Source organism: Leuciscus leuciscus (genome assembly GCF_965113295.1).
Source record: "Leuciscus leuciscus genome assembly, chromosome: 17".
Lineage (NCBI taxonomy): Eukaryota > Metazoa > Chordata > Actinopteri > Cypriniformes > Leuciscidae > Leuciscus > Leuciscus leuciscus.
In genome coordinates, this window is record NC_138741.1 from 13,487,298 (window position 1) to 13,513,941 (window position 26,644).

The 26,644-nt window shown below is 35.2% G+C and overlaps 1 protein-coding gene across 1 annotated transcript; it reads left to right on the plus strand.

Moving 5' to 3' along the window:
• sh3yl1 (SH3 and SYLF domain containing 1) lies at positions 1-26,525 on the plus strand. The gene is made up of 10 exons (XM_082144226.1): positions 1-154; positions 7,281-7,391; positions 9,355-9,468; positions 10,078-10,142; positions 13,078-13,190; positions 14,849-14,977; positions 15,121-15,271; positions 16,803-16,875; positions 17,095-17,157; positions 25,551-26,525. Coding segments are annotated over exons 1-10 (1,014 nt in total). The 5' UTR covers positions 1-153; the 3' UTR covers positions 25,745-26,525.
• The last annotated feature ends 119 nt before the right edge of the window (positions 26,526-26,644 follow it).

A 26,644-nucleotide genomic window follows, 5' to 3' on the forward strand; every position in this document is an offset into this window, starting at 1 on the left:
TTTAAGACTAAAGTAAACCGGTTTGGCAGGTGTATCGGAAGTGTTCATTATCACTTTTAGCTTCTCTTACCTGCACCAGGTGAGGCTACATAAAAGTCAACTTAAACTTCGAGAAGTCCCCGATCCTGGCGAATAAAGTCCGTTTTTGACAAAAGTAAGTAGAGAAGGTTTTTCATATTCCCTGAGATTAATCGGTAACCAAACGTGTACAGTAGCCTAATCGAGTCGGTTTATTGTGAAGTGGCATTTGTTTTGGTTTACTACTTTTTAAAGTAGGCTATGACATATCTGCTAAATAGCCTAGATTAAACAGAAATATACCCAAAACATTTTCAGAGTATTCATTCAAAGTCAAGGTAAGTATGTGATATGGAGCATATTTGATGGTCCCATACAGGAAAATAGACAGAATATGTTAAAAAGAAAATCATTATGTTGACTTCGACAAGACCGTATAATAACTGGTTCTGTTAGCCTAATTATATCGTAGTGTAAAATATCATTACCGTGGTCAATATACCGTGGTCTATTTTTTGTTGTTGTTTTTTTTTAAGTATTGGCTACGGTAGATTGACGATGGTAGGTGATGATATAAATACCAGCTGCATTATGACGTGCACTTTATTTGACGTCACTGCTGCCTGCCACACGTGATAGGCTGTCTGCGGTCTTGATTGACAAAAGCAATTAATTTAACCCCTGTGGGAAAGTAGATATTCATTTCTCCACCTGGTAGCAGACAGCTTGACATGATCAGGAGTGTCCCTTCGACATTCCAGTAGCTTTGTTAACGTGCATGATGAAAATTGTCGAATGTGTTTAAAAGCTTTAAGGCTATCATTAGGAACAAATTATCACTATTAGGTTGAACTTGAGGGGTTTGATGGAACCGAGCCAGTTCCAACAAACCTCTCAAGTTCAACCTAATAGTGATAATTTCCTAATAAGAACAGGTGTCCATCATACTTTGTGCCATTTTTTTAACTTTATTTATTTCATTCTAGAACCACATTTCCATCTTTATTTCCATTTGCATCTGATTTGATCCCTTTAGCTAAACACACACACACACACAAAAAACACTGATCATTTATTTTAAAAGGGGGAAAAAGCACTGAATGAAGATTCTTGAACCTTGCTCATTAAGTTGTTTGTCTAAAGTGTTAAAGCAACCTCCACTGTAAGTGTCAGTGACAGTCAGATGTTTGCGCTCTCTCTCTATGGATCAATGCTGCATCCGTAATTGTTCATTATCTCCTCCAACTGCAAATTAAGATATAATTGCACTGTCCCAGCATATTTGCATTTTTCATGCTTTATATTGCTATGTTAATCCCGGATTGACTAATTATCTGCGTAAGCGGTAATTATTTGTACAGTAGTAATCACAAAAATCATATTCTCATTGTTACGCTTGCCACCACAGCTGCATTTATTAGTTCACCCCCTCTGTATGACAGTCACAGCACAGGTTTTACATGAATGAGGAAATGAGTGGAAAACAACACCATCCATTATTACCTGGGGACAGTAATAAGCCTTACTAAGATGCCCCGAGAAAATCTTTGTTGGTACCGTTTCTTGTCAGATTTGGCGGACGATTTATACAATGCAAAGTTTACAGTATGCATTATTGTTCTCAAGCCTCTTGAGAAAATAAAGAGAGAGAACTGCATCAGTCCTGCAAATCCCCATCCATATGTTCTCAGTTCACAAAGTTCAGTGCTGTTTTTGCTTTTGTCTTTGTTTGAATTCCCTTTTTTAATAGTGCTATCTTCTTTTTCTGTCGCAGACACATGTATTAAAGCCGTAGGCTTATAGAACAGAAAGAGGGGATTCTTGTATTAGACATAAATCAGAAAAAGACCCAAGGCTCACATTATTCAGTGGCAGCTGACATTAGGGTTGGAATTAGTGCTTCAATTGCTCTTTAGCAGTGCTTTTCAAATGATTTTGCTTCAGGACTCGGATTTTACATTGGGCATCATGCGTTGGTCCAGCACAGTACCAAAAGTGTTTATTGTACAAACTAAATTTTAAATAATCCTTGAGACCAAACATGGACGTCTTACTAATATTGCCAAGACTTGCACCCACCAAAATGCAAAGTTCTGTTTGTTTTGCAAATGTTCTCAGAAGCCAATAATTAACCACAGTCTGTTTGTGTGGTAAACACAAACTGTGTTTATCCTCACTCTAAATCAACCCATATTTAATATATTTGGGTTGCATTTTCTTTCACGTTGTGTAGTTTTCTTCATGGTTTTTGAGGTTAAAGGCATGTCATGCAATCTGTTCATGTTGGGATCTGCTGATTTTGTCTAGCTTCTAAAAAGCGACATGAATTTGGACCAAAATACTGTACAGAGATCATTTTGCCATCTTAAATATGCATGATATAATATATGGTTAGTTGCATTTTATCATTTGCATTTAGCATGGCTCAAACGGATGGCCCACTGACCCAGGGCCTGTGTGAGAGGGTTTTGGTCCAGTTGACAAAACCCTTTTACCCTCTTGGTTGCCCCTTTTGGGCTAGTGCTGTGTTGCTAAAAAAATCTTATATTGATCTTATAGATCCATTTTTTTGCCTTGAAAACTTAAACGTTTGGTTTTCTGTGATGGTTGTTATACCTATATGATGGTCTTGCTGGCTCAAATATTTTTTGTTTAAATCACAAAAATGACTTCTTATAGTCATGAAAGCATTACTGTATGTGTTGTTTTACAGAAAAACTCTATTTCTGCATTTGCAAAATTAACATGCATATAACATGAATACTAAAATATTTTAGTGAACAAAACAAATTTTTAAATGTTTGGGGCCTGTATAATTTAAATGTTTTTGGAAACGTGCCTCACAAAGGCTGCATTTATTTGATAAAAAAAAAAATACAGTAAAAATTTAAATATTTAGAAATGTTGTTACTCCAGTTCACTCTTCTTACAATGTTGTTTCCCCAGTCATACTCTACTCACATAATTCTTCAGCAATCATTCTTATATGCAGATTTGGTGCTCAAGAGACATTGCTTATTATTATGTTAAAATGATGTTTTTTTCCAAGATTTGTGATGAATAGAAAGCTCAAAAGAACATGATAAATGTCTTTGGTCTCACTTTTGATCAATTTAATGCACCCACGTTGAACATATAATTTTTTTTTTTTTTTTTATCTGACCCCAAACTTTTGATCAGAATTGTAAATATTTCTAGAAAATGAGATCACTAATACACCTTCAACATTATGTTTTGTTTTGTTTTGCTTGTAGCACACCTGATCCCTCAAAGCACTATTACGTTGTTCAGTGCGTACTAATCCTCTTTAAAACCGCATCATGAGATCAGGTTAGACTGATGATTCAGACAGACATTCTTTGTGAGGTGATTTGGCAGAATATCTGATAGATGAGATGCTATTCGACATAAGTTACTTACGTAGAAGTCTTCAGGTATCTCCCAGTTTTGAAGCGCATGAAGTTTTATGTACGTTGATGGCAGTTCAGTAGAGCAATTTTTCCAGCGCATTACATCAACAGCTGTATGACAAACTAAAGAAGAATTTACAGCACACAGCTGTTTAATACTAAAAGATCACGGGAGTGAAAGAGAATCATAGAGGTGTTACCAGCCGCAGCCTGGCATTTACTGCTACAATGTATATATGTAATGAGAGATTATTACAAAGCAGCACTTTGTGAAAAATGACCAATTTGATGCAAGTTCTGGTCTTCATGCAGGTCTTACAAAGTTCAGAACTCCAGTTCACTTTCAGATATCTTGTGTAACATTGTGTGCAGTTCTTTTCAAGATATGCTTCTTAAAATAAATAATGGTTTGTTGGCACTTTTAATCGGTAAAAAAAACAGAACATGAACTTGGTCCTCCTTTTTTACTTTGGAAATAATCTGAAGCAACTGTGAATGACTTCTTTGTTAGTCATCTGCTTTTTCATGTGATGTCCTGAACTTGGGGTAGTTTTTATGTGAAGGCAAGAAGCATTCTTTTTTTTTTTCTCATTCTTAAGGTTAGGAACTTGAACAAACAAACTGTAATTTGTGTGCAACTCGTCCTGCATGTTTATGCTAGGAATCTAAATGAACCATAAATGGATGTGAATAGATTTTTGACCCTTGTGTAAAAGTAGTAGCCTATATGATAGTGGTGAGTTATTAAAAAAAAAAAAAAAAAAAAAACCTTGAGTGATGACATCAATATCACTTTAACATTTAAAGAATGCCACATTACAACAGTCCTTGTCAAACTTTTACTTTTTAGTTAATTTTTACTGCGTAAGAAAGGTACATTTCAGAGAACATTTATCTTGAAAACAAGGGTAACTGGTAGGGTAACTAGAGTTGCAAATCCCTCACATAAGAAAGCAAATCAATGTATCTATTTAAATTATCTTCAGATGTAATGCAAAAAACAAGAAGGGGGAAGAAGTCACAGAACCATCACATATGCGTATACAACAAACATTCTTATAACCAAAATGTAGGCTATTTGGTTCAATAGGGGTTATATATTTAGTCCATTTCAACCAGTAATCAACAAATTTATCTCTCTGAAAGTTCACATAAAATGTAATCTTCTCCATGGTAAATATATATTTTTTATAACTTCAATCCAGTCCTGTATTTGTGGCGAATCAGGTTTACCAACATCTAGTTATAGCTTTTTATTTTTGCTTGAAACAAGAAGTATTCTGTATTTGCTCCTACTTCCTCATGAGACCATTGAAACATTGCCAAGATAAAGTCATTACTTATCATTGGTTAGTGACTTGTCAAAGTCTGCCTAATCAAGAATGTCTCGAGCAGCATTAGTTGGAAAGAACGGCCTAATTGATGGGCATCCTGGTATTACTATATTAAAATATTTAAGCAGGTGCATACAGGAGAATTGTCTTGTTGATGTGGCTGGTTTTCCAAGAATTCTTCAACTGAAAAGACTGCGTTGAAAGTGACGTTTTGCAAGTACCTCGCTGAGTAAACCACAGAAAGGGTGTGCATGCCAGAAGCAACTCTTATTTGTTGCAAAAGGGTGCTTGATCACCCCAATATATCCAGTGATTCATCCATCAAAAATCAGTTAATAGAAAGTGATGCATTCATCTTTGTCGCAAAATGAGGGTGTGGTGGTATTTAAAAGGAATGCTTTTGTATTATACTGTACTTGTACATCGGGTACAGTTGTTATTTTTTTGTTCATATTATTCAAAATTACTTTAAAAATGTTATACTTGCATACACCCCTTTTTAGATATGTGTAATTTGTGATTCATTTTGAAATTTTTGTTGGGCATAAAGTAAAAAATGCCTTGAAAATAAATATATATGCCTCTAACAAAGTTCTGTCATGAAACTCTAGATGGCGCAGGCTAATAGGTCCTAACCAGGGGGGCAGGGTTTCATATTATTTTGAAGTAGCCCCGGGCGCCGCCATTGGCTAGCGGACCATCACCTGCTGTTAGCATCCCATTGACTCCCATTCATTTTGGCGTCACTTTGACAGCGAATAACTTTACATCTGAGGCGTTTAAAGACTCCATTTGTCCATTATTTATTTCTAAAGAAACACGAAAATGTATAAAAGGCTCCATTACCTTGTATCTTACGTGATGGCCCCGTAGAAGCAGTTTTTCTAAAATAGGCTAACGATTGCGTCATAACCACGCGACTCTCTGTCGCACAGTAGAGAAATTACCGTATGGACAGGAGGAGAAGCTCGCGCGCAATCTGGGGGACGTGGAGGCAAAATGACAAAGTAATTAATCAGAATACTTAGCAAAAGTTTCTCCTGCTTCTAGCTCATGGACACCTCCTACTCACACTCTCCGTCTCTGCAAGTTTCGTAAGGGAATGATTCAGATTTCTCTTGGCACGGCTACTAGAAGATAGATGGGTTGCTCACGTCACATCTATGTCGTCAAGCTCAGTTTGAGTCTGCGCAGTACGGTCAGCCATCAGGAAGTTAGTGCTTCTATTTGACTTCACTTGTCTCCGTTGAATCCAATGGGGTCGCTGTGTCCAGTTTATATACTGTCTATGGTCCTAACTCAACCTGCTCGTAATCACATCATTATCTATAGGGCGCAGCTGATTGGTTCCTGGTGTATCAGTAGCCAATGAGCTTGCGTGCTCAACCTTCAAATACATGGGTAGAGTTTGCCTTAGCAGTGCAGCGCGCTTTCAGAAACCCCCCACCTTCCCCAGCTCCACTTGTATAGATCTGCTATGGGTAATTCATGGACGCTATATTGTACAGCAGCAGCATGTCTTACTTGCTCACAGCAGCGTGTCATGTATGTATTGACAGTTGCAAGTCCCGTACTTGTTCTGCAGCACAGCAGCAGCATAGCAGATCTATTCCGCCAAGACCAAACATATCAACATTGTCATATCCATTACCATGCCAACGCTCCGAGAGTTGTCATGACAGAAATATTTTTTTTTAACTTCTGAAAATAATGATTAAGATGTGTACGCTACGCTCACTTGTATTCAAATGTTTTTTGTTTTTTTTATTTGATAGTTACATCACATTAGCCAAAATTTTTCAATTTTGTTCAATTGTTCAATTTCAATCAAGTGCATTTTAAATTAGATTTTAAGAGACTTTTCTTTTTCTCTATCTTGGACATAATTTTTTTACTTTGACCTTGTCTCTTTCTATATGTTGTAATTGGGAACTCTACCAGCATCAGTGTCTCCATGGCTTGTAGATGGCCTTGGATAAGATGTAATGAGTAACAACAAGAAGGAAAGGCAAATCTGACTCAGACAGTGACTCGTGGGAGATAATTATATATTTTTTTGAACCCAAAGTCATCAGCATGAATATTAACACACTGATCACTGACTGACTCTGGCTAATATAATTAGTGCAATTATCAATGAGGTGAGCAAAATAACCTGTTGGGTTATGTTGACATTTGATGTATTAATGCATAATTTACAGTTTGTCATTATTAAAATGCTGGAGAGAGACTTTATAATAGATGAACATGCAATTGTGGTGATTTCATAGTCTGTCACCTTGAACAAATGATTAAATATTGCCCATAGCCTTTAAATAATTTTGGTATTTAAAACATAGTTCAGGTTCATAGTAACAGATGCCATAAGAAGAGTCGTTTTACATAGTAGAATTGAAAGCATTCAGGAAGATGCAAAACATCCTACAAATTTGGTCTGTAGACGTTTGATGTTTCAGAATGTTGGAAATGTGAAGCAGAGGAAGTTAAAATTATGTATCTTCTAATGTTTCTTTTACAGTGAATAACCCTATTCCTGCTAACCTAAAGTCTGAGGCCAAGAAGGCTGGCAAGATCCTTAGAGAGTTCACGGAAATATCCAACAGAATGGGGCCTGACAAACTTATTCCAGGTAACTGTTGTGCTGCTGCCATAAACCAATTAGAAAACAATGGGGAAACATTTATCTTTTAGTGATGGGGATTCATTAAATTAATCAAATTCAATTTATCCCTTTTTTGAATTGATACAAATCTGACAACATAAGGATCAGTATCATATTTGTAACAAATTTAGTTTTTGGAAAACCTTGTGAAAAAGCACTGCAAGATCCATTAAAAAGAGTTACACATTTTTTTTCAATTGATTTATAATTGATGAATTGCAAATGTTCTGTTTAGGGCAATTTAATGTACAAATTATTACATTCATTATTTAAAAAAAAAAACATAAATTAGTTTAATCATTCCTTCCGACCCATATGGAACAATGATCAATCAAAAACATTAATTTAACACCTTGCAAAATTGATTATGATTATCAAATGAATTTGATCGTTTGACGGCCCTAACTATACTGACTGAATTTCTCAGTTTTCTTTTTTTATCTACACAATACAGTGGACCCACAAAGTATTTGGACCTGTAGAAGAAATTTAATATGTTCTAAATGTTTGCATTTCCTTACATTCATAGAATCTTAGAAAACATGATGGTACTTAAGTCATGGTAATATAATGCACGAGGATTGCATGTGGATGTCCCATGATTTTCTGCTACATTGATAGAACAATGAACTGTTATACTATAGAGAACGGAGGATGCAGCAACGTGTTAGTTATGGGACGTGATGTTCAGAGACTATAAAGAAGAAAGGATGCCCTCCCTTCTTTGTCACACTCTACAGCATGAAAATTCTGTCATTAATTACTCACCCTAGTGTCGTTTCAAACCCGTAAGACCTTCGTTTATCTTCGAAACATAAAATTAAGATCTTTTCTTTGATGAAATCGGAGAGCTTTCAATACTCTCCATTGACAGTCGATGCAAAAGTTCATAAAGAGATCGTAAAACTAATCCATATGAATTGAGTAGTTTAGTCAATTTTCTGAAGAGACATGATCGCTTTATATGATGAACAGATCAGATATGGTAAACGGAAGCTTATGCATGTTCGCTTGACATACGAGAACCAATGAGGTTCATTCTCGTGTTATGCAGCACATTTGAGCTTCAGCAAGAACCAATGAGGCCTGTTCTCACGCGTCAAGCAGGTTCGGTTGAGCTGTTTATGTTTGCTGATCAATGTTTAAATGTGAATAAAATAATAAATTGAATCTGTTCATCATATAAAGAGATCAAGTCTTTTCTGAAAATCTGAACTAAAACGCTCAATATGGATTTAGTTTTACGATCTCTTCATGAACTTTTTGAAGCGTCAAAGTTGCGTGGACTGTTAATAGAGAGTACTTAGGCTTACCATAGTGAATCAGGGTAAGATAAAAACACGTTTTGAAAGGATTGATGATATATTGGCTCATTACTTAAATTTAGTTAATTTTGAACAAAAAAGTTGCATAGTGTACCTTTTAATCTTAGTGAAATGTTTTAAAATGGTGTTGTGCCAAAATAAATGCCACTTTGATGTTTTGATATGTATATGCATTGACATTAATACATTTTTATTTGTGTCAAAATACTTGTTGAAGCCACGGCTCCTTGTGCTTTAAGCTAATCCTGATGCAGTAATAGCACACATGCCAGACATGTAAGTGCTATTAACAGCCCAAAGTTAGCATTTCTGTTGACTGATGTCATTTGTGTACAAGACTAGCAGTCTTTCTGCCGGTCCATTGCCAAGTATCTGTTCATGCATGTCTTCAGAAAGTGACATGAATGCAGTTCACTCAGTAACTTCACCATATCTGTGCAACCTGTGCAAAAACACAATGCACCAATCAACTCTGCCTACCTGTTTCATCTTGCATTTGCACTTTTTCTTTTTTGTGACTAGATTTAGAACAGTTTTGCCTGCACAAGTCCAATTGTAATATCTCCTATTCATTTACTTCTATCTTTTCCACAACCTGACACCAGCTCATGTCATTGCCAAGGCTCAGGGACTGGCCATCCTGTCAGTCTTCAAAGCAGGTTTCATGATCACGGCGAGGGGCGGCAGTGGGATAGTGATCGCAAGACTCGCTGATGGAAGTAAGTGGGTTTTACTGACGTCCATTCTGACATTTATTCTGAGTGTAAATATATTTACTCGTAGGCCTATATTTGCTTGGTGAGGTCAGGAGATTATATAGTTTGTGACATACTGTAGAGTACATGTACAGATAAACTCTAAATCACAACTATTACGACAAAATAGACCAATTTGCGAAAATGGGGAGTTTAATGGGTTTTGGTGTAATTGATGTCTGGCAGCTGCCTTATAGCAACATTCTAAACTGAATAAACAAACATTTAGAGCTTCATTGACTTTAGTGTTTTTCTTGTTTTTACTCATTGAATTTTTACATTATTCTGAGATTATTATTATTTTTTTTTATTTTTTTTTTGAGGATTGTTGTAATCATTATTTAAACTTTGGTAATAGCTATTATAATGGACAAAGGGTCCCACGTTTTGGCATTATATATTTTAATCTAAAAAAAAAAGTTGAAGAAAGGCCATATTGGCAACTTTGTTAAAGTGACATGTATCAAGATTTAATCTGTTTAAAAAGTTCTAGTTTATCCCAAATTAAGTTTTTTTTTTTAATGTTTTTTTTATGTTAAATTGTGTAATTGTTTTCTGTGTTCTGTTATGAAGGATGGTCTGCTCCTTCAGCAATTGGCATTGCTGGACTCGGTGGAGGATTTGAAATTGGTCTGGAGGTAAGTTTTTATTTGACACCAGACTCTCTAAAAGAACAACCAATTTCTTTCATTCAGGTACAAATCATATTTTTGGCTAAATTGTCTAAAAAAAAAATTTTCATTACTTTAAAAAAGTCCTCTTGAGTTCTTTAGTAGAACATCTGTGATTTAAGTTTTTTTTTTTTTTTTTTTTTAAATAGAAAATTAAGAAACATCTAAAGTTAGGTGTGGACAGGACTAAGCACCTTAGTAGTAGATACTAAAAGTTTCAGTCTCACAGATTTTGAGTCAGTAAAGTGTTCAAGGACAGTTGTGCAACATGTTTATTCATGTATTACATGAACATCTTGGACTACACTATGCTGTATGCCTATGGATTATGCTCTGTAGGCAGACACTACTATAGGTGCCTCATCAGGGTATAATTTGTAAATTACTTCTCATGCAATGTCATGCAAAAAATATGTTTTCTTTCCATCGAGAATGTCTGAGTCATGCATAGACAAGAATATCAAGACATTAAAATATTTGCCCTGTCTGACTTGGCTGTCTTGTTTTGTATTTCTTTTTCTTCCCATCATCCATCATCTGTCAGTCATTTAGAATATTTTATTGTGAATAATCTTATAGGTTAGTTTTAATTATGAAGAAAACAAATTAATTTTCTTAAGTGAAAAGAAAACTAATTGATCGACCTTTGTGTGATAATTAACTTTAACAACAACAACAACAAAATGATAATACAAATAAAACATAGCCACACTTTATGGACTTAATCTTGTAAAAAAAAAAAAAAATTTTGCAAATGACTTTCATTTCGTCAAACATATCACCTGAGTTTGATTTATAATTAAATGACCTGTATGGATAATAGATTTCACTATCATTTACTAATAATAAACAGGTGCTCCCCAAAATAATTGTGTTTTCTTTTTTATTTAAATTATAGTCACATTAACAGTAAGTTTTCCCTGAATCTTGCAAGGTGTTCTGTAAAAGCATGACCCATTATGAATTACTCATTACGACCTTTTTCCAAAACTAGATGTGAGCCTTTTGTCAGGAGCTATTATTAGCTCAAGTGCTGGCTTCATCATTTTTCAAAGCATAAAGTGGATCCTCATATCTCTGGCACAGGAAATCACTGTGCATGTGGCATGTGCCCAGCGAGGCCATTTGTCAGCATCAGGCAGAAGCTGCACTTTGTTTCCTGACCTTGGATTGCAGCTCGGATGAGTCATTTGTGTACCGAGCGCCTGTGCATCTTGACACTTTTGATTAATTTCTGGAGTAGCCTTCAGGCGCTGTGGTTAGCACTGCGGTCTCTGTCTCACAGTATGTAGCAACACACCTGATAAGTAGCAAGGGAGTACAGGAAATATCGATTTTATCTTTAGGCATTAAAACCAGAGCATGTCTGAAACCGGTCCAAATCTTTCGACACCAACTAGCATTTAAAAAAGCTTAAAAACTATTGCTGTATATAGAGCAACTTTTTAATGTTTTGCTGGTGACAGATGCACAGTAGTTGGCGGAGTGCTTGTCAGAGTGATGTATAGCTAGATTGTGCATGATGGTCACACTTGCCTACTAACTTACATCACATGGTCTGGTGCTTAAAGAAACCTGAGCTGATTTTAGTAAATGGAGAGAGGAAATCATGTTGTCAGTTGTGAGATTAGAATAGGCAGTTCTGAGAAATGAAATGTGTTTTAGGGCTGGTAGTATGAGATTCTGCTATATTGTGAGATTCTGCTATATCTACAGCACATCTGTGGCACGATATAAAAAATTCTATAAGCAGAAATCACTACAGAGTTGATTAAATTATTTGATTATAACGACAGTCATTTAGTTTTTATACATATTCAGGTAAAGGCACACAGTATCTGATTTTTGTTTTGTTTTGTTTTTTGTTTAAAATTCATAATGTATTAAGTTAAATTAAAATAAAAAATCTAACTTTCTTTGAAATGACATCCCCTGGTCAACTTTCAGTACAAGTAAAATTCTTATTAACTTTTCATTCTTATGCTCAGTTTTTGGTTTAAAATTCCAAATGTCTAAAGTTAAAATTATATTATACTAAAACAATCAGAAAATGTAAATTAAATGATTAAATAATTGTTTCCGTTTTTTTTTTAATTCTACAATCGGAAAACACTACAAAATTGATTAAATAGATTATAATGACAGTAATTTAGTTTTTATTTATATATAAGTAAAGGTACAAGATATCTAAAATACAAGTTTAAAATACAAAATTTATAAAAAAATAAATAATTAAAAAAAAATATATATATATATATATAATATAATATAATATAATATAAATAATTATTCTTTATTCCAGACCCTTTGGTCCATATCACAAAGTAAAGAAACAGAAAGAAAATAATAACATACAAAAATACATTTGTTTGTAAATACAACAAACATTATTTAAGAACATACAAACTTGAGTTCCAGTGCTTCCAGAATCAGGAGGAATACCTTGTATGTTGTATCACTTAATGTAGAATAATTTAAGACCATTATAATTGTATTTCTCAAATCACCCAATCGACACATGAAATTACATATAATTCCTTAACACAGCAGCGTAGGAACATCACTAGATACGAACATTTGGCTTGCACTTGTCAACCTTGGGAGTTTAAGCGAAATTCTTAAAGCAGCATTAAATGCCACCTGTAGCTTTTTCATTATAGCTTTACTATATCTACACCATAGATGTGTCGTATAACATGAAAATAAAAAAATCAGAAAAATGTAATTAAAACTTTCTTTGAAATGACATCCCTTGGTCACCATTCACATTCATTATAAGTAAAATTCTCATTGACTTATCATTATTATACTCATTTTTATTAAATTAAATAAAAAATACTTTTTGGGATTTCAAACCGTCCATCTAATGCTTCGACACATGTCCTCTTTTTTTCATCTCCAGTCATCAGATTTTGTCATCATATTGAACCAGAGGAGAGCTGTGGATGCTTTTAGTAAAGGAGGGAATCTTACACTTGGAGGAAACTGCACTGTGGCTGTTGGGCCTCTTGGCAGGTATGTGTGTTGATTTTACAGTGTAATACCCCATTCTGTTGCCAGGGGTCAGAATAATGCAGAGTCAAGGTATGGAAACTTAAGCGCTTTGAGCAAATGTCCACTGTTAAGCATCGGTGTCGTAATTTGACATAACACTTTTATTACTAAAGTGTTTTTTATCTGGATGCATCTGAAAAATCAAAGGTTATGGCTTAAGGAAGAAAGATTTGATATATGTAAAGAAATTGATATCATGATTGTTTTATGTTAATGAAAGTGCTGCCAAAGCAATGTGGACAGGGATGAGAAAAGAATTGTTACATTGTGTTCCATTTGTTTGTAAATGGAGTATTGAAGTCCATTTGCTTGGAGCAAGTTTTGAAAGTGTTTTCATAGGCGATGGAGGGCTTTGACAGCATTTCTCTGAAGGGATAAATTAGCTGTAATATTTTTGTAACTCTTGATTTAGTGCATTTACGGATAGCAATGAAAGAAAAGCTCTTGCTCTTACGGAAAATTTCAAATAAAATCAACAGAATATAAAAGCCATCGATATCTTTATCACTTCACAAGGGACTAATTTTCTCTAATGATATGTTTATACAAAAAAATGTATACAGTTGTGAGCTGCCAGCTTAAGCTATCACCTGCAATACAGTCATTCATAATTTGACAAGCATGAGCCTGTGCGGAAAATACTGTGAGAATTATAGATAATGAAGGGTGTCCATATTGTACTTTAAGAGCCATTCAGTAGTGCTAGTTTAAATGACAGCTGCATTGTTCTACGGTGAATCAGTAATTTTACCTTTATTGACGGATTCTGCTGTGTTTGTGCTTGTTTGGAAAGTCCTTTTTTATTCTCACTGCTTTAATTGTTGTTTATGGATCTCGCCAGAACAGAGCTGCAAGCAGTATTACACTGAATGGTTGCCTGCTGCACTACAGTATAGCTTTGAAAACTAGGCCTTAAGATTCAACTTAATGTGGATGTGTTTGATTGTTTTTGGTTTGGATTAGATCAGGTTTGGATTTGGTTTGGCAGCAGTGACTGCAGGGTGTATGTGCTCTTTTGACATGAGTTATTCTTGGAATAGAACCTTCTTACCACCTACTAGGATATATTTTATATAAATGTCACATCTCATTCTTTTAATAAAATCAAGGGTTTGCATCAAAATCAAGGTCTCTTTAGTTGGTGGACAATGAAACAGATATTTTAAAGGGGTCATATAAGAAAGACAATGTTTTAAATAAAAATTACTGTACTTTTCAGAGCTGAAAATCATCTCTTTGTTCTGCAAGATTAGTTTGTTGAAAGCTAGTTTAGCCATTCCAAACACTTTAATGTCGAATCCTTATAGTAGGGCTGGCCGATATGACCAACATCTTATATCACGATATGAGTAATTTATTTCATGATGGCAATATATTTAAAACTAAATGTATTATTAAACTTAAAATAAGTTTAAAAACATAAAAACATGTAAAGTATAAAAGAAAAACAGACCCTATTAAGACATGATCGTATGCCCGAGTCTGCATTACTCTCAACAAATCCAAGTGATTATTACCCTTAGTGTAGTTTCATCCTCCCTTTCGATTCCACTATTATCCTTGACTGTGTAGTGTTTATTCCTTGCGTATAAACAAGTCTGACTAAGCATATTTGACAGGAATTTGGAGGCAGATGTGGCGTTTCGCAGTACAGCGGCTGTCTACTCGTACTGCAAATCTCGTGGCCTTTACGCTGGAGTGTCACTCGTCGGTTCTTACCTCATCGAGCGCAAAGAAACCAACCGAAAGTAAGCACATGTCATTGGTTAAAGAGTGTAAATGTTGAAATAAAGCCCTCAGGCTCTGATGTTACCTCACATTTTGACCTACTTTGTGTTTTCATTGTTATACTGTAGTTTCAATGTCTTATGTGTTCCTTACTTTTGAATAGGTTCTATGGCCAAGACATTCGTGCTTCTGCTATTCTCAATGGAGATGTGGAACCCCCACCTGAAGCATTTGATTTGTACACCATTTTGCAGGACTACACAGAGAAATACACCACCGACTGGCAGAACAAACACATGCAAGCTTCAAGCAAGGTTACTTTGTGCACTACTGCCCCATGTTGGCCCCAAACTAAAGCTGGCTAAGCTTCAAGCTACTCATAATTTTAAAGTAGTTTAAGTACAATCCTGCTACTCTTTTGAAAAAGTAGTTCGCTAGACTATATGTAAGTTTTATATGTAAATATAAAATAATGTAAAATATATAGCTTTCTGGTGATTTTTGAGACTCTGAGAGTTTTGAATGGATGAACAAGCAGGGCTATCAGGGTGATAGCATCGAACTTGAACAGATACATTAATAACAAATACACCATAAAAAAATAAAAAATAGTGATGGAGTAGCATTTAACTAAATATTTCACTGTCACTAAATATGTTAAATGCAGGACAGGGACTCTAAACTGTGAATCGTTTGTTATTATTTAATTTGATCATTTACATGAACTGTGTCTGAACAAACTGATTTACTAGAGTGAATCAGACTAGATGAATCACAAGAATGACTGAGATCTGAAAGAGATAGTTTAGTCACAAATTCCCCATGTCTTATCTTTAAGAATCATAGTGTGCAGCAATATAGCTAGGAATTTAATGAAAAAATTTTTGAAATGGCACTGTTGAAATAGTCTTACAGGATTGATACACTTCTCATTTGTATCACCAGATTAGCAACAAAATAAATATTCCTCACCCATTCAGCTACTCTTTAGCTCTGTTTAAATTGCCCGTGTGATTTGTCTTTTGCATGCTGAAACATCACATTAATTTGACTGACAACATCACTCATTTGAAGTGTTAAGTAACTTTAATCTCTCTTACTTGATGGGATTTAAAGTCACACTATTTTCCACTGACTCAAGTTGTTTTTTGTTTTTTTAATGAACAATTTTTTTGACTCATTTTGTTCGAGTCATGCACACAGGAACCCCTCTAGTTCAATGGAGTACAAACTTTTTTCACAAGTATGCAGTTCCGTGAGTTTGGAATGAAGAAATGAAGAAATTACACCTACATAAAGCATGAGAAATATAATCTGCTGACAAATTCTTTCAACACATTAGAAGGTGATTGTGAGCTTCATTTGATGGCTACTATAAATCAGATTTCTATAAAACACTGTAGATGACAGTAATATAGGCTTTCCACTTGGCACTTCATTTTGGTCACTGGGGTTATGTGGGGAAAAAACAGTGGTCCTATGAAATCAGGTCTAAACAACCCATTTGATTCCCTGTCATAGTAATGAGTATGTCATTTAGTTATTTAGTTTTATAAGTTGGAATGAAGCTAAATCAATAGGTCTGTGAATAGCACAGTAGTATTACACTATTAGAAATACAGTGAATATTCAGTTGCTTGTATACTTTAATCCAATTCATATTTAAGGGGCGAACTGTCATTGCATACTGATTCAAATTCACACAAAAAAGTTGTTCAGTTGTCCTTTTTTAAAGACTTGAACTAATTGATTATTTTATGGCTTCAGTGCCAGTCTCTGTTTATCAAGTTCACTGGGTGAGAGACAAGCCTGTTGATGTATATTCGGGTGTCTCTGTTTTCACAGATGAGTTCAGCACCATCTAGACCTAGGCCTCCCACACAGAGAGCTGCCTCCTGTTACACACCCAGGACTCAAGGTAAGACCCCGAGTGACCTCTCAGATCCGCACGCATTTCATCTTTCAGAGTAGACTGACTGAACTCGCATAGGTCTAAAAAACTTTTTTTCATATAATTGTTGTAAAATTAGAAGGAAGTTGCCATCTCCTTGCCTCTGATTCTGGGTGACTCTTTTATGGTTATGTTGATTAAAAATTATATTTATAACTATACCTATTGAAAATTATATTTTCACAGCTCCTGCATTTGTGAAGCCAGTTCTTTATCCGAGCTTAGACAGCTGGGATGATGAAAGCTCAGGTGAGTGCTTTTATTTTAGTTTATATTTGTAATATATTTTATTTTGAGGACTATGTTAGTGCCTAAGAAAATATAATTCAAAAGGTTTTGTGTATTTCTGTTAACACAAGCTTCTCACACAGATAATAAAACCATGAGGAGTGTTTTTCCCTACTTAAGTAAAATTATGCTTATTGTTAAAACAAACACTTCACACCTGTGACTATGGTAATAAACTGACAGAAGAGGATTTGACTGTGTGTTTTGTAGCCCACCCTGCTTGTTCAAGCATATTATCAAGCAGAATATCCGAACAAAAGGGATTATTCCTTCTGTATATGATGAGGTTAATCAGATCAATCTTTTTAAAACAAGAAATACATGTGAGAGTAAAGATGACAATGTGGTCATGCATTTCTTTTGACACTGATAAATTATAAAGTGGATTAAAACCACTAGATTAGCAACGGCTAATTAAATTGCAGAAATGCACGAGAAGAAACACCCAGTGCTGTGTGAGATCCTTTCATTAATCAGCTCAGCCTATGGAGGATGATTTGTGTTGTTGTCAATTCAACTCCTTTAACATTCTCATTTATTTTCATTAGGTTCCTAAAGGCCTGTGTTTAAAGTTGAATTATAGGGATTAGATTAAAAAAACGCGACGGAGTGGCATTGCCTGCCCCGTTTAGAAGAAAACCACTCAGACTGGCTGGGAATATATCGAAAGAAGCCATGAACTGTAGACTGGCTGTTTTCCCATCTTCCTTTATTCAGGAAGGGCCTCAGTGCTCTTTGCCATGTCACAAGTCAGCTACACAGCAAACGCATTCTTTCCCACAGTGAGATGACATTTTTATCCATGAGGGGAGATATTTTAAAGGCCGCTAGCTAATAAGATGATGTGTGTGGATTCAGGACTGGTGGATTTTGTCACATACAGACCCGAGCATCAAAACATTTGGCTGCCTCCCTGTCCTTTAAATAGGACAAACTTGGAGGAGAATGAGATGCCGTCCTAAATCACCATAAGTCCTTAAGGCTACTTTATTGCTAACAGTACATTTTATTCCCAACGAAACGGCAGACGAGTACTCATGCCAATCTTTAGTACACAAGTATAAAAGACAGCAATGATTGATTATGAAAACATTATAATGCTAACATTTACACAGTGATTTTAAGTCCAAGACAGCCAACAACAGCACTCAACAATCAAGCTTTATATAGTGTGATTATAGTGTGTTCTGCTCATAAAGGACAACTGAAAGGAAGCAAATGCTGCAGTCTTAAGAAAACAGCTAGATGCAACGCACCAGTAACTTGTTTTTTTAAACTATTGATTAAAATAAGTTGCTCATAACCCTTCTGAAAAGGCATCTTAAACCAGCCTAAGTTGGTTTTGTGGTCTTAGTTGGTCTTCCAGCCTTGTCAGCCTGGTCTGTTTGCTGGTTTTAGAGGGGCACTTTTCAGTTGATCAGGCCAGATAAAACCATCTTAAACAAACAGTCAAAAGGCTGGAGTTCACTATGTGGCTTTTGCTCTAATTTACAGTCTGTACAAGTCAGACACTAGTTGCCGAAAGTCAGAGTCGGCAGATTTTGGCCATTGGGAGTTGACAGATTTCACAGAAAATCATGTAGTGTAGGATGAGCACAGACTTCAGACTTTGATTTCATCTAATCAGAGTCATTTTGAGCTGATTTTAGAGCATATATTGTGGTAAAGTATCAAATCTTTGGTCGTAGCGCTAAATATTCAGATTCTCTGTTGGCTAGAACTGAAATTATACTAGTGTTTCTGTCCATCGTGAGCATAGCAAGCTGGAGGGAAAACAGCTTTTGTACCTGTATGTGATTGTTACTGTTCTATCCTCTTTAAGTCCTTCATGGTCAGAAGAAACAAGAGTGCCATCAGAACGTTGCACATCTCTTAGAAGTGCATGTTGAGAAGTTGTGTTTTCTTCTGGTGTCTCTAACTTACGCAACTGCAGTTCATTCAGTGTGAGCGAATAACGTAATGAGAGAGGGCGATCAAGCGTACTAAGGCTAATATAAACTAAAGACGCATTCTGGTCGTAGATGAATGACGTGGGGTTTGTTGTCCCAGGTAAAGTTGTTCTTGAACGCATGGATGCCAACAGTCAAACATATCTGCTTTGCCACAAAAAAAAAAGGAAAAAAAAGTTAGCTGTACATTTGCATTCCTTCTAATTACATAAATGAGTGATACTTTATTCACTTACACATTAATTCAGACAATAATTCCTTGTTGAAGTGCACACAAGTCGACTCAGTGAAAATGTCTAAAATTAGATTGAAAGAACTAAATTAATATGTGCATTTTAGTATTACCTCCACTTCTCTCACGCATATATCAGCCTGAGAATGATTAGCTGACATCCCTTATTTCCTGTGTTTACTCTTTAATTAATTTAGGTGCTATTATGGTGCATTTGTTCGGTTATTTTTAACTCTGTTGATTCAGATGTGTAAATGAAGGTAATTGATTGAAATGTGCACGTGCCTCAGCATGATCCAGACAGTTAAGAGACTGCTGTAGACAAGGTTTCATTGTTCGCATCTCCTTCAGGTGGGAATAGGAGTCCAATTCCCTGCTGTGATGTTTAATTACCGGATTTTGTTAAATTACATGTTAATATTCTGCTGGTTGATAACAGTCATTCTAAATCAACACATACCTGGCATCCTAAATCATGATTTCGATTGTCAACTGCATAAGACACTAAACCATCAGCCAACAGCAATCCTTTGGCTAGAGGAGGATCATGTGTAAGCGAGACAGATGAGTTGTACAAGGAACAGATACTGTTAGCCAACAACTTGATGTGTCTTTCAACAGCCAGTTGTCATTGCTTAATTCAAGATAAGTAGACAGGTACACCTGTTGTATGTCAAAGCATGGCATTGGATGACTTCATCAAAATCAGGACAACAGATTTCTCCCGTTTATTTTGCTAACTTTTATTTTTCTACAGCAAAACCGTACAGATCAATACAAATGCAGAGCGTAAAGAGCGTTTTATTATGGATAAATTGTGTTGGTTAAAGTGAACTGTCACCAAACGAAATTCAAAAATAGTGATTGTTTTTAAATAGTTTCCCAAATCCTCCTGCTCTCTACTATTGGTCAAACAAACATATCCCCTCCCCTAAACTTCTGCGATTGGTTGAGCCAGTGTTGCTTACTTTTGAAATTGCCTCAGAGGCTCAGTGTTTTCACTTTTCAGTGGATCATTATCATTTACACTGCCTCATATCTTCTTTTGTGTTCCACAGAAGAAAGTCATAAAGATTTGATTATGATTTTATTGTTCTGTGAAACACCAGATATATATATTAAAAAAGTCATTGGGGTCCATTGTTGTTTTGGACCCCATTGACTTTCATTGTATGAACTGTGTTCCACAGCAGAAAAAAATTAAACATGTTTCAGACATCTCACCTCTTCCGGGAGTCTCCCACATGGTGGGACGCTACTTCCCGTAAATGATTTTTTAAATGTTTAAAAAGACTCTTTTGGGTGAACTATCCCATTAAACTTAACATTAGGAAAAACACTTTTAATGAAATGGTTTGGGGGAATGACTTTTGATTTTTATGTGTTCTGTCCACTTTTATAGAAGTTGCAGATGTGTTGCTAGAAAGACTTCATCATGATATGATAAAACTGACTATAGTCTTTTGAAGATGAGTCAAAGAGATGCTTATCTCTATTGTTACAAGCTGAAAAAAAGGTCTCTGGGTGTGTGTTGACATTGCTTGTTATTTTACTGGCAGACATTTCTCTCCCCCTAATTATCATGATATCATTTGTGAAAAATGAGACCGGGAAAACTCTCACTCCTCACCGTTTCATTAACACTCCTTGCCCTCCAGATCATTAAAGCTGTAAATAATACAGTCATTTAGATGGATCCCTGGCCTTAGGAAAAGGTGGTTAGAGAGCCACCCTGATTTCTAAAGACTCTTTTGTCTATAAAGGGATAATGTTTTATGAGCTTTTGATTTGTTGAGTGTAATGGCACGTTGAGCAGCTGTTATACGGGTTTCTCTGAATAATCCTGCTTTCCCTTTTCCTTTGGAATGAGAAGTGAATCCAGGTTGTCAGTTGTTTATTAGCATTCCACCATAAGGTGCCAGCGATTATCTATGGTTACATCAATTGGATTTGGTCACCGTGTACCTGATAGGGCTTAGCCCACGCACCAATCTGAGATTTAGCAGCGGAGAGGAGAAATGGTAGGCCCTCTTCCCTGTCATGAGCTGTCACTTTTTCAGATATTGCGTGTGCAAGTAGAAAACCGCATAGCTCAAATGTCACCACTCTGCCAAAATACACATCCCTTCCAGATCTGAAGAAACTCTGGATTGTATTGCTGTCTTACGCCCGGCTTGTCATGTCTTGCTCTTGTGGTAGTGGGAATGAACATTATGTCGAATGGATGCAGTTATTTTAGGATACAAGTCAAAAGCGTTTAGTGTGAAAAACGGCTCGACTGAAGCTTTTGGCTATGCCCGAGGTTTATTTGGAGTCAGGAGATTTCAGAGCAGGTGCCAACAGTGTGAAATCACATTCCAACTCTGTCTGATTCCCTTGCTCCTCTCTTATGTCTTCACTCCTGAAAACCCCCCGCCACCAGTTTTCCCCCATTCTCCGGGTTCATACTCCAGTTTGCATCCTTTGGTGGCACTTGATCCATGTTGGATGCCAATGAAAACCACATTGGAAATCTGGGATTCAAAATTTGTTTTGAAAATAAAAATAAGGCAGGAAGTTTTAGTTAATTCAAAAGTGTTAAACAATAAAGAGGTGTAAAGAGTACCTGAAAACCATACTTGAGTAAAAGTACTGATACCTTACAGTGAAAATGACTATTTAAAGTCACAAGTCACCAATTGCAATACGACGAGTAAAAGTCTTAAAGTATCTGATTTTAAAGCTGCAGTCCGTAGCTTTTTGGGGTTAAAAATGATCCAAAATAATTTTTTGAGCAAGTACATAACCAGCCAGTCTTCAAAACTATCTGCTTGCCTTAGCTCGATTCAAAATGGTAAGCTTGTAATAATGTTTTTAATTCCAGTGGTACTGGTGGATTTCCGCGGGAAATTCGAGCATGTCTTTGCGTCATTACGTCACATCTGTACACATAAAGAAGGTGTCTCGGCTAGTAGGCTATTTTGAGTGTGAGGATGTTGGTGGTGGAGTGACAACTGGAGATTCACCCGTTGTAAAACGCGAAAGACTTTGGACTTGGGAGAAAAAAAGAGACCGCAACCGGGCCCATGCGAAAACAAGGACAAATATCGGAAGGGCATTAAATGTAGTCACGCAATGCTGATGTTGTTAACATTAACAACTTGAGAACAAAGTATAATTTGCACGGTTTGATGTGATATGATAAGCGAACGTTAGATTTAATCGGCGCGATTTACTGCAATGCTTTTTTCCCCTAAGTTGGTCAGAACAAAAGTGGATGTTACTTGTTCAGACGACATTTTCCGTTGAAAATTCTTATGTTGGTCATACTTCCAAAAAGTAGAATCTGTGATTGCGAATGACAGTATCCACACCACCAAGCGCGGTGATTGACAGCCGTACATTCTCCTCAAAACATTGGATTCATCCGCGCTGTGCCGTGCCGAGGCACAACCCACGTAAAGTCGGTAATTCCGCGAATAACTGCAATTGCAGATTTCGAACAGAGATGGCGACAGAGGAAAAACTGCGGACTGCAGCTTTAAGTAACAGTACTTAAGTATTTTACTTGTACTGAATGTGGGCTCAAAGATGCTCTAGTCCTCAACACCTAAGATACATCTCTTTTGTAGCAGAAATAAACTGCTGCAGAAAAAGTTAGGTGCCATGCAAAATGTAATGGATAATTGCATTTCTCATCACAAATGTATTGGAGTAGAGTGTACATATACTTATTCAAAAATGTAGTCAAATAGCGAGACTGCTACATATTTATATTTTCACATTTTCATATTTTCATTTATGTTTTCATTTATATCTTCATGTCTATATTTTTATATTTTCATATTTTTATCCTATGGACCACTGCACAAATATACAAATATATCATATTTATTATATTTATATTTTCATCTATGGACCACTACGCAAATTACTTTAATTAAGACACCTATGAAGTCACTTTTTAAGCATATTTGCACACCAGAGCCATTTCAAACTTCTATACTTTTGTTTTTGACAAATTTTTATTTCTATATTCATATATCTGTTATATTGATATTTTTTCTATGGTCAATGGCAGTCGTGTAAGCATTTCACTGCATATCGTACTGTGTATGACTATGTATGTGACAAATAAAATTGAAATTGAAATTGAGTAAAAGTTGCTAATATCTTTGCTCAATAAAACTACAAAGTAGCCAAAAAGATACTTAAGTAACTAATTACATTTACTTTACAGATACTTTACACCAGTGGTTATGACATAAAATAAAGGAATCATAGTTGTGATGTAATGGATAGTGACAGAGATTTTTTTTTTTCTACATCAGAGTGAAACGGATTATCGTAAAGAATTAAAAATGTATTGTTCTATGAAACACCAAATATATATATTAAAATTGTCCATAGAATAAAAGTCATTGGGGTCCATTGTTTTGGACCCCATTGTCTTTCAATGTATGGACTGTGTTCCACAGCAGAAAAAAATGATACGTTTCAGACATCCCACCTCTTCCGGGAGTCGGATGGAGGCAGATCTGAATGCGAGCTTGCAGACGATATGTAAAGAAAAAAAGGGCCGGGGTTTATGGGAACGATGGGCATTGGAGAGGTTCGCATATGTCATTAATTTCCCTGGAAGATCGAGTTATGACTTTTTAATTACAAATGATGAGGTAAATAAATGATAAAAATTAAACCTGCTCGAATGAATTGTTAACATTAACATACATTTATAAAATAGGGTGACTTTTCATTTCATGCCAACTTTAAGATTCTGCTCAAATTTCTAGGTCACTAATCAAAGGTTGTCTTTTGGACACTGTGTTTAACCAGACATCAAGAGTATTATAAAATGTATTGTATGTATTGAAGGAATAACATCGATTACTGTAAATCTTTCATTTATTCCAGCTTGATGTGTTAAATCACATAGTCAAGAGTTTCAGTAATTGAAGGTTTATGTTTGCTGTTTGTTAACCTGACAGCAGAAATGATTGCAGTTGTTTATATCTTAACATGTTGATAGACGGATAAAGAAAGGGGTTTTGCCCCTGGCTGACAGATATTATCTGCAGATGTTAATATTGTGTTGCGCACCACCATCTATTAGAGTTGGAAAGTTTTGTGGTGTTTAAAGTGTGTGTGAGAGAGAGTGTGCCAATGAACTGATCCAAAGTGGGCTAAACTGTTTTAAGAGAACACATGCTGCTCTCTAGTGTTGACCATTTGCTATTACAATTTAATACATTATAGGCAAGTTTTTTAATATCATACAAATTTACTCATGATTATGTTAATATAATGTCACTCTAAGCATATTATGTATGATATTAAAAACTTGCCTACACTGTAAAAAATCCAACTTACGTTTTGTATGACAAATTCAGTTTTTAAAGTTTATTCAACTATTTAACATGAAAAAAGTTGAGAAAAGTTGAGAAAACTCAAAAATGTCCTGCCTTAAACTTGTAAGTTTTCTCAAATTTTTTTTTTTTTACAGTGTATAATGTATACAATTGCATGTGCAACATTTATACATTTACATTTAATAATTTATCTAACTGACTTACAAATAAGGAAAAGCACATTAAATGCACCATACAGTTTAATTCAATAACGCTAGTCATAATACATATTGTTCCAAAGCAGTGCTGGAATACCATTCAGGATAAATTTTAAATAAATTCAAAAGAATTTCAACAAAAGAGTTACAAATGCAAATAAAAGAAATGTATAAAGTTTACATATAATAAACATTTTAGAACACAAACATGTTAATACAAAAGTAGAACTTTTTAAAATGTATTTATGCATTAATAGTTTCATTTTTAATCAGTTCATGAATATGTTTCATATTTTATTGTTTTTAATCATTACGGGAATCATATACTTTAAGTAGCCTTCACGCTGATGGCTGTAATTAGAATTACAATTTAAAAATGCTACAATAACTAAAAAAAAAAATCATTTTAGTTTTTAAATGTAGTCTACATGTATTAGTTCATGAATGTTTTACTAAATGGTTTTTTTTGTCTTTAATAATGAGGAATTAGTTTGAGAATCATTAGTTATATTATTAAATTTAATAAACTGCCTTTACACTGATTTGTAATTAATTAGAATTTCAAATCCTGCAATAACTAAACAGTGTTTTCAAGCAGATGATGACGGTTCCTCTGTTTGTGTTGTAGGTCAAGCATCAGGCGGCGCTCTAGTGGTCACAGCCGTGCATCCGTTCAGCGGCCAGCAGCCCGGGGATCTGAGCTTTTCTGCGGGAGACCGCATCACTGTTATCACCAAAACTGAGTCCCAGTACGACTGGTGGGAGGGAGAACTACGAGGGAAGGTTGGGATCTTCCCAGCCAATTTTGTGTCCTATAGCTGAAGTATTTAAGATGCCCAAGAAAAGCTCAATTTGATGACAAATGATGTCTGGCGTTGGCGGGGCCTTTTCTTTTGCACAGCTTGAAATGAAGTTTATGAAGGAGGTGTATATTTTTAGGAGCTCTAGAGGTCAGTGTTCCTCTCACGGGTTGTATGAAGGGATAACAGCGGGTGTTTTTCAATGTTCCTGCCATTGGTGAATTATTTTATTTGTTCCCCCATTTTTTTGTTCCGTTTGATTATTGGTATGTGGGTTGACTAGTAAAACGTTCCTTTTTTATAGATTTATATTTTTAATTATGTTATAGTTTAGGATTGCATTGGAATAAAGTTATGCTGTTTTATGCAGACACAGATTATCTCTGAAACGCATAAAAAGTGACATTGGGATATTTTAAGTGCAGTTGCTCCAGGTATTTGAAACATGATAGCACAAAAACACAACTGCATATTGTGCCATTTTTATTCTCTGATTATAACAGTGAACAGTTGTTGCAAACAAATGTTACTACAAACGAAAAGCTTTAAAATGGTTATGAAAACTATAAAGATGCCTTATTTAAAGTGTTATGAACTGTAAACTTTTAAACTTCACATCTGACTTGATCTGTTACTTTGAAAAATTGAGTTTTTTTAAGGAAGTGTTTGAGGGATTGCTTTCTGTGCTATAATTTAATTTATTGCTTTTTGCACAAATGTTAATTAAACATGAATGATTGTTTTCCTATTGGTTTAAAATGTCTATAAATGTATATCAGTTCTAATAAAGATAATTTCCTACATTTTTTACTTATATTAATTTGTCTGTGGTGCTGGTGTAAAACTTAAAATAAGAGAAATTAAGTTAGAATATATTATATTACATAAATCATATTGCTCATAATGAATTGCCCACAAGGAG